General features: G+C 33.7%; 1 protein-coding gene across 1 annotated transcript; it reads left to right on the forward strand.

The window, feature by feature from the left end:
• Window positions 1-3190: 3190 nt before the first annotated feature.
• Window positions 3191-7531, forward strand: LOC114186601 (65-kDa microtubule-associated protein 1-like). Its single transcript, XM_028074553.2, has 10 exons — window positions 3191-3390; window positions 4314-4407; window positions 4486-4689; window positions 4802-5062; window positions 5180-5395; window positions 5670-5825; window positions 5906-6217; window positions 6345-6432; window positions 6860-7008; window positions 7113-7531. The coding sequence occupies exons 2-10, from the start codon at window positions 4336-4338 to the stop codon at window positions 7401-7403; spliced, it is 1749 nt and encodes a 582-aa protein (XP_027930354.2). The 5' UTR covers window positions 3191-3390; window positions 4314-4335; the 3' UTR covers window positions 7404-7531.
• Window positions 7532-9532: the final 2001 nt, after the last annotated feature.

A 9532-nucleotide genomic window follows, 5' to 3' on the forward strand; every position in this document is an offset into this window, starting at 1 on the left:
TATTAATCAAAACCACAAATATTCTAAATCCTGCATAAAAGACATAATTACTTTCAAATACCCAAATTATTCTTGAAAAAAGTGAGATATTTTAACACATATAACAATTGAAAAAGAAAGTTAAAAATAAGTTTTATGTTGCCACTTTCACTTCTAAACTTAAAAGGGGATATTAGGTTGAAGTACATGATATGGAGATTGATATGAGATGATATTATTGTTATAACTAATTAAATATTATCTGAAAGAAAGATTGTTGATCCACTTCGACCGAAAATTAAGAATAATCCAAAAATAAGTAAGATAGTCAAACCAACACCAATATATCATATAGAAAACCTTATTATCATGAACGAACACATGTTGAGAACCCGACACCAAAAGATTTAGCTCTCAACTATCGATGAACATGTATGTTGAACATAAAGTAAGATTAGGTGGAAGAAATGATTAATGAGACATAAAGCATACCAAGCAAAATTAAGTGATTGGGCCCTTGTTAATCCGTGAACAGTACAAAGCCCACAAGGTAACCCTATAAATAAAAGAGAGGAGTAGGCTAGATGACACTGTAAATGTAAAAATATGAAATTTTCTTTCAAAACAATTGCTAAGTTATGTGTCATCTCGGCATCACTCAATCTTGGGGGCTAGTGAACCACCCCGACCAACAATCGAGAATAATATGAAAACAAGCAAGGCAGCCAAACCAACACTAATATATTCGATAGAAGACCTCACTATCGAGGACGAACATACGCCGAGAGCTCGACACCAAAAAGATGACAACTCTTGGTAGTCAACAAACCTATATTAGCCAAATGAAAAGTAAGATTAGGTGGAAGAAATTATTAGTGACACATAAACAATACTAAGTACAATTAAGGCATGATTGGGCTCATTCTAATCCATGAACAATACAAAATCTATGAGGTAACCTTATAAATAGAAGTGAGGGGTAAGATAAGATGTTTAGATTCCTTCATAACTTTAATTGTTTGTCTAAGAACATGATACAATCCTAACTTGAGTATCATAGTGTTTACTACATGTACTCGCCCTTTTATGCTGAAAATCGAATAAAGGAAAGACTGAACCAAAATTACCAACAAAAAAAGAGCAATCAAGATCCAAGGAGAAGAGCTGAAATAGTGGTTTTAAGATTATTTCAATAGCGTAAGAACAATCTTAAGATAACATGTTGGCATTTTTGTTTGACTCATGACATGTTTATTTTAGAGTTGTTAATGATTTTTATTATATTAAATTGTTTGAATTTTGAAGTGGATTGTTTATATATATATATATATATATATATATATATATATATATATATATATATATATATATATATATATATATATATATATATATATATAAACAATTTGGTTTGGTTTTAAATATTTGTTTTCATTGAATTTGAGTTAATTAAATTTATTAACTGATATTTGGAAAACGAAACAAATTAGCCCAACATATTTTGTCCAACCAAAACTAGGATGGTACGGGCTTATCTGCCATACCAAAATGGGTAAAAATTCTAACTTGTCACGTTATAAACAAATTGATAGGTGAGCTTGTCAACTCTTTCTTTGTTTTTATTATTATTATTATTATTATTATTATTATTATTATTATTATTATTATGATTTTAATTTTGTATTTTTAATATTTGTTATATATATATATATATATTTAAACTACATTTAATCTTATATATTTTTTAAGTTTTTAATTGATTAAATGTCTCTAATAAGACAATTTAAAATTATTATTACTTTTATATGTTTAATTACTTTATTAAAATTAATACTAGAAACTTAATTTGTGAATGTTAATAATTTAAGTTACAAAAATATTATATATTTACATCCTTTAAAAAAATATAATACAAAAAGTTAAAATAAAAGTAATACAATAAAAAGTAGAACTAAGGAAAATAAGTTAATTACCTTCAACAACAAATTCATGCCAATTAGAAGTGTAGATAATTGTTCTACATTCTCAAATAAAAGGTTATTCCAATATTTATTAAGGATTCGAGAACAAATACTAAATGTAGATTCATATGCATGTAATTAGTGGAATGCTTAACAAATCTCTAACAATTATGGGTTATTCTTACACTATTCTAACACATCCATTTGCTTTAAAAAAATCAAAATCTAGAATTGGTTCATCCAGGTGAGTGTCAAATTATGTCCTTTAAAATTTATTATTTAATTAAAGCTTGTGCACTTTCAATTAGTAAAATGCATAATGAACAAGTGCAATAAAAATGAATTGAAGTAAATTAAAAATAAACCACTTGCGTAAAAAAAAGTACATAAAACTCTATTTTGGAACATGCATAATGAACAAGTGTTTTATAATTAGATTTTATGTAAATAAAGTACCAGAGATATGTCATTGTACATAAAACTCTAATTTGGAACATGTTACACTCAACAACCAGTTAAAATAATTGTTGTAATAAATAACATATTAATTTATTGAAAAACGTCAAAGAGAAAAAATTTAAGTCATAGTTTATTTAATTTTGAATTAAAGAGAGAGACGAATAAGACTTTCGAACGCTTTTAATTCAAATTTTCTTTAGATAAGAGTCTAAAGTTTCCGCCCCACTCACTTTTCAGAACTGAGTTGAATGATACATATTTCTTCTTAAATAATTTTGAGATCGTTGACGAACGAATGGTTTTTATTTTGAATATTCGATTAACTTGTTCTTCAAAATAAATACTAAATAAATTATAAAATTTTAATTTAAAGTGCTCTTAAAAATATTTATCTATATTTATTCTTATTATTATATAAATAAATTCTATTAATTAATTATTGAAATATTTTATAATTTTTCTATCAGAATAATGTCTTCCATAACAAGTAATAAAAAAATTAATGTATATTATATTTTAATATTTCACATCGTGTACTTGTTTTTTATTTGTTACACGTCAATAATAGAAAGGATGATCAACATCTTATAAGTAAAACAAAATATTTAGTTTAAATAAAATCATTAGATTCTAAAAATAAGATAATGGGATATTAAAAACTTATCCAAGTACTTTATTTTTTTCATTCAACTATTCAAATATGCAACACACAGTGTCACATCGGTAAAATACCCGCCAAAACAGGGGCAGTAAGGTAATTGAGATTTGGAACAAGAAAAAAACAGTGATGCTGTGTAGTCTTGGTCCTATGTCCTTGCACACAAAGATTGCATACACAGATTCTTTCTTTCTCTTCTCACTGAACTCACACAACCACTTTGTCTGTCTCTTTCTCACTCACACACTCACAGTGCTGTGTATGCTTTTGAGTAATGCTTGGATCTGAAGCCACACAAATCCAATACTCTCTTAAGCCAGAAAAGACAATTGGGTAAGCATTTTTTTTTCTCTTATGTGCTTCTTTAATTACCAACAGTGTGCTTCTTGTTCACTTCTTCTTGTCCTGATCTTCTACCCCCAGAAGATCCTTTTTCTTCCTACTCTTACTTTGTCAATGCAAGGTGTAAGATTGCTGCTTCTGGATTCTGCATTGTGCTTCTCAATATTTGGTTCAAAATTTTTATTTTTTTCTTGTTGGGGTTGACATTGACTGTGATGGTTTTCCTTTCTTCTGGTGATGTCATTGAGGTTGCCACTGTGTTGATTGTGATCCTTCTGGCTCTTGTTCAATTTTCATTCGGAGGAAGTGGTTTCTGTGTTTTGTTTTTAATTGTTGGAGAATGCTTCTGAAATGCGTGAAAATTTTGTAGATTTAGAAGAGGGTGTGTTTGTTTTTTCTTGGTAGTTTCTGGGTTTTTTACGTTTACAGTTCATAGAGGAGCGGTGGCTTTTTTTTTTTCGCGGGTGCATTCGGTTAAAGATAAACTCATTTTGTTCAATTGTAGTGATCCTGTTAGGTATGTTTAGTTTAGTAGGTATAAGATTATGCTTTTGTGCTGAGTGGATTCAAGATTTGATGGTCAGAGAGTTTCTAAGCAGATACAATTCATTCAACCCGACAATTATTTTTTCTATAGCAAACAACTTAGCATGAGGATTTGTGCTTCTTTTCTTGTAAGTTTTTATGGAGAATTTGTCTAAACATAGCATCAGGACATTTCTGGTGTTTCATTCTTTCATGAGAATCTTCTCTGTACTCATAATTGTGAGTTTTCCATTTTCTGCTTTTTGTGTCTGTGGAATTGGATGAATCAATGGGTACTGGCTTGTTTCTTGTGTCTAGATAGATATGTTTTTCTCTGTATTTGGGAAGAAGATAGGAATTTTGTATGATTATTTTCCCCTTTTGTGCAGGCTAGGTTGTGCGTGAACTTCAATGGCGGCTACTGATGGTCAAAATCCTCTTCTTGATGAAATCACCTGCGGTTCATTGTTACATAAGCTTCAGGTAACTTATGCTTTTCATATATCTTACTGCAGGCGTGCATGGTCTACAAGACAGTGAGGTTATCTTGATTTACTGCAGGAAATATGGGATGAGGTCGGTGAGAGTGATGAGGAGCGAGACAAGATGCTCCTTCAGATAGAGGAAGAGTGCTTGGATGTATACAAAAGAAAGGTTGAGATGGCTGCCAAGTCAAGGGCACGGTTACTTCAATCCTTGTCTGATGCTAAACTTGAACTGTCTAGTCTTTTATTGGCTCTTGGTGAAAACAGTTTCACTGGAATGGTTAGTGACTAATTATATGCAACAAACAATAACTACTGATATAACTTAGTGATGCATTTAAGTACTGAACTGCTAATCTAGTTTCCTGTGCAATTTTTTGGTTTCTTTGCAGCCTGACAAGACTTCAGGTACTATTAAGGAACAACTTGCAGCCATAGCACCAACACTTGAACAGCTTTGGCAACAAAAAGAGGAAAGAGTAAAGGAGTTTTCAGATGTACAGTTACAGATCGAACAAATATGTGGTGAGATAACTGGGGACTTTAACCCTGATCAGACTGGATCAGGATCATTTACTGTTGATGAGTCTGACCTTTCCTTGAAGAAGTTGGATGAATATCAATCTCAACACCAAGAACTTCAAAGGGAAAAGGTAACTTTGCTATATCATCACATAATCTATCGGTTGGTAAAAGGTTGAAACTTTTGTTTGATTTGCTAAACGATACATTGAGGATTTTTGTTTTTTTTACTTTGTAATGCCTTGCAGAGCGAGAGGCTGCACAAGGTTCTTGAATATGTGAGTACAGTGCATGATCTATGTGCTGTCCTTGGCATGGACTTCTTTAGTATTGTGACTGAAGTTCATCCAAGCTTAAATGATGCTGTTGGTGTTCATTCCAAAAGCATAAGCAATGGCACACTAGCTAAACTGGCTAAGACAGTCTCTGCCCTGAAAGAAGATAAAAAGCAGCGGCTACACAAGGTAATGCATTTAGAATTATGTTATTCAGTTGTTTTGTTTCCTTCATTCATGCATTTAGAACTATGGCTACAGTGAATATCTGCTTCGAAGGTTAATAGTTATAGCAAACCAGTGTTTTTATTCATGTTTGCATGGCATTACCATAAATTCTCACTTTGGCTCCTCAGCAATGATGATATCATCTTGAAACATGGTGTATTTCATTTTTCTTGACTTCTGATCTTCTATGTGTGTGTGTACATACATTTGACTTTAACCAATTCGTCCTTTGCAGCTTCAAGAATTAGCTTCTCAGTTGATTGATCTGTGGAATCTAATGGATACCCCTACAGAGGAAAGGAGACTATTTGACCATGTTACTTGTAATATCTCAGCTTCTGTAGATGAAGTCACTGTTCCCGGTGCTCTTGCTCTGGATTTGATTGAGCAGGTAAAAATGATTTTCTGATGCTTACAAACTCATGTTCCAAAATGATGCTAACTGATTTTCTCTTGTTCTGTATGGTGAAGGCTGAAGTGGAAGTTGAAAGGCTTGATCAGCTGAAAGCCAGCAAGATGAAAGAAATTGCTTTCAAGAAGCAAGACGAGCTTGAAGAGATATATGCCCGTGCTCATGTAGAAATAAACCCTGAAGCTGCTCGAGGGAATATTTTGTCATTGATTGACTCTGGAAACATTGAACCATCTGAATTACTGACTGACATGGATAAACAGATAGCTGCAGCAAAAGAAGAAGCTTTAAGCAGAAAAGAAATATTGGACAAGGTTGAGAAATGGATGTCTGCGTGTGAAGAAGAGAGCTGGCTTGAAGACTACAATAGGGTACTTATAATCAACCATCTTCATTCTATGATCGAAGTTTGCATCTTTGTTGGGAAAGTTGAAGTAGATAAATAATACCCTTTTAACCTGGATTGTTAATTTTCCCTGACATTACATTGTAAAACAGGATGAAAACAGGTATAATGCAAGTAGAGGTGCACACATAAACCTCAAACGTGCTGAGAAAGCTCGAATACTGGTCGGCAAAATTCCAGGTATGTGTTGAATGAAAATAAACTATCAAGTTTTACACTTGAGATGTATATATCTCGGCGTAAGGAGGGTGTGTTGAAAGTCTCACATTGACTAAAGATATGATCAATTTAGAATATATATATATATATATATATATATATATATATATATATATATATATATATATATATATAAGTGGGACCTCATCTTATAAGCTGATTTTGTAGAGTTGAGTTAGGTTTAAATCACTTCTTTAACATAAACAACCACCAGAAGCTATTGTTATTTTCTTCAAGTCAGAATTGTCAGCATTAGATTTAAGCCAACCAAGTAGATGCAATGCATTGACAAATCCATTCAGATAGTAGTGTACTATCATAGTTTTCTGGCATGCATGAACACAAAATAATTGATCATGTTTTTTCTTCTTGGGGTTGGAAACTGCAGCTTTGGTTGATACATTGGTTGCTAAAACTCGCACTTGGGAAGAAGTACACAACATGTCATTCACATATGATGGTGTTCCTCTCCTTGCTATGCTGGATGAATATGCCATGCTGAGGCATGAACGACAAGAGGAAAAACGAAGGATGAGGGCAAGTTTCAATGATGTTATGATTACAATAACTGATTATTTCTGTTCATTCGTATTTCTGCTGATTACTCATGAACTGAAAAAAGTTCTTATGATGTTTTGTAGGACCAGAAAAAGTACTATGAACAGCAAAGCACAGATCAGGAATCTGTGTTTGGTTTAAGACCTAGTCCTGCAAGGCCACTTGGCAACAAGAAGGTAGTTGGCCCTCGACCAAACGGTACTCCAAATAGACGGTTATCTCTTAATGTTCATCAAAATGGAAGCAGGTCCATAACAAAAGATGGAAAAAGGGATAATACTAGACCAGTTGCTCCCCTTAACTATGTATCAATATCAAAAGAAGATGCTGCTTCTCATGTTTCTGGTACTGAACCAGTCCCAACATCACCCTAGTGAAATATGTATTTTAGTCCCATAATGTCATTTTTGTATCATTGTCATACTACTACTGCTGCTGCTTTAATCTGTTAGAAAATGTACTGCATAATTGACAAGTAATAGGAGAGGAACTCTTTTTGAGATGTGTATCTTACATCTGCCATTTAGAGGTTTTCTGAATACATGTTGCTTTATCCTTTTCTTCTCAAAAAATTAGTAACCGAGAGAGTTTCATATGATTGATTGAGTGAACCAACTGTTATGACATGCATTTTACATATTCTGCTTATTCACATTGCTCTATGCTTATTTAGAGTGGGATGGAATAATAATTCTAAATTTCATACTGTAAAATAAGATGAAATAGGGTTTTGGGATTAATCACCCTTGTGTAAACCCTACACAAAGGACAATTTATTTTTATATTGATAATGGACCAAATCCCAGAAATACATAATGGGCTGAGTCCAACTATTAAACACAATATTATATCATCTAACACTCCCCCTCAAGCTGGTGCATACAAATCGTATGTACCAAGCTTGTTACAAAGATAATCAATTTTAGGTCCTCGAAGAGACTTAGTGAAAATATCTGCTAATTGATCACTTGAGTTGACAAACTCGGTCTTGATGTCCCCGGATAGGATTTTTTCTCGAATGAAGTGATAGTCAATTTCAATGTGTTTGGTCCTCTCATGAAAGACAGGATTAGAGCTAATATGAAGAGCAGCCTGATTGTCACATATGAGTGTCATTTGAGTGACATCTCCAAATTGCAATTCTTGAAGCAATTGCTTAAGCCAAATAAGTTCACATGTGGCTAAAGCCATAGCTCTATATTCCGCTTCTGCACTAGATCTTGCTACAACACTTTGTTTCTTGCTCTTCCAAGAGATCAAATTACCACCAATTGAGACACAATATCCGGAAGTAGATCTTCTGTCGGAAGGAGATCCTGCCCAGTCAGCATCTGAATAACATACAACTTTTGTATCAGAGTTGGAATCATATAGTAAACCTTTTCCAGGAGAGCTTTTGATATACTTTAATATGCGAATGACTGCATTCCAATGTTCTTCACATGGGGAATTAAGGAATTGACTCACCACGCTAACAGCAAAGGAAATATCAGGACGAGTAACAGTAAGATAATTCAACTTTCCAACTAACCGTCTGTACTGTTCAGGATCTGAGAAAGGCTCCCCCTGTTTAGGTAGAAGTTTAATATTAGGATTCATGGGTGTTTCTACCGCTTTAGAATTCATTAACCCAGTTTCCTCCAGAATATCCAATGCATATTTCCTCTGAGATATGACAATACCACTATTGGATTGTGCTACTTCAATACCCAAGAAATACCTGAGTTATCCAAGATCTTTGGTCTGAAAATGACGACAAAGATGTTGCTTTAAGAGGGAGATGCCAAGGTTGTCGCTTCCTGTGAGAACAATGTCATCAACATACACTATTAAGTAGATACATCCAGCACTGGAGTGACGATAAAAAACTGAATGATCCACTTCACTACGAGACATGCCAAATTGTTGAACAACACTACTGAATTTTCCAAACCAGGCCCGAGGAGACTGCTTTAGGCCATATAAAGATTTGTGAAGACGACAAACCAATCCAGAAGACTCCCCCTGAGCAACCAAACCCGGAGGTTGCTCCATATAAATTTCTTCATTCAAATCACCATTGAGGAATGCATTTTTGACATCAAGTTGGTGAAGAGGCCAGTGGCGAAGAGCAGACATGGCAATGAATAAGCGAACAGATGCCATCTTGGCCACTGGAGAAAAAGTATCACCATAATCCAAACCAAAGATCTGTGTGTAACCTTTGGCAACAAGGCGAGCTTTGAGACGGTCAACAGTACCATCAGGGCCAACTTTGATAGCATAGACCCACCTGCAACCAACAACAGATTTCCCGGATGGTAATTGGACGAGATCCCATGTTCCACTATGCCTGAGAGCACTCAATTCATCAAGCATGGCCTGACGCCAACTAGGGTGGGCTAATGCATCACCTAAAGATTTTGGAATTGACAAAGAGGAAATAGACGAAAGGCATGTATAGAAAGATGGAGAGATTCTATGATAACTCAAAGCAGCATAATGAGGAGAATGATTACGGGTA

The sequence above is a fragment of the Vigna unguiculata genome, chromosome 6 (genome assembly GCF_037176805.1).
Source record: "Vigna unguiculata cultivar grain cowpea cultivar isolate G323 ecotype 2 chromosome 6, ASM3717680v1, whole genome shotgun sequence".
Lineage (NCBI taxonomy): Eukaryota > Viridiplantae > Streptophyta > Magnoliopsida > Fabales > Fabaceae > Vigna > Vigna unguiculata.

What these genes read in the sequence shown, in the direction of transcription:
- LOC114186601 (XM_028074553.2), top strand. Translation starts at nt 4,336, where the DNA reads ATGGCGGCTACTGATGGTCAAAATCCTCTTCTTGATGAAATCACCTGC. An exon ending in CATTGTTACATAAGCTTCAG is followed by an intron (nt 4,408 to 4,485) that starts GTAACTTATGCT and finishes GATTTACTGCAG; the next exon opens with GAAATATGGGATGAGGTCGG. An exon ending in AGGAAAAACGAAGGATGAGG is followed by an intron (nt 7,009 to 7,112) that starts GCAAGTTTCAAT and finishes GATGTTTTGTAG; the next exon opens with GACCAGAAAAAGTACTATGA.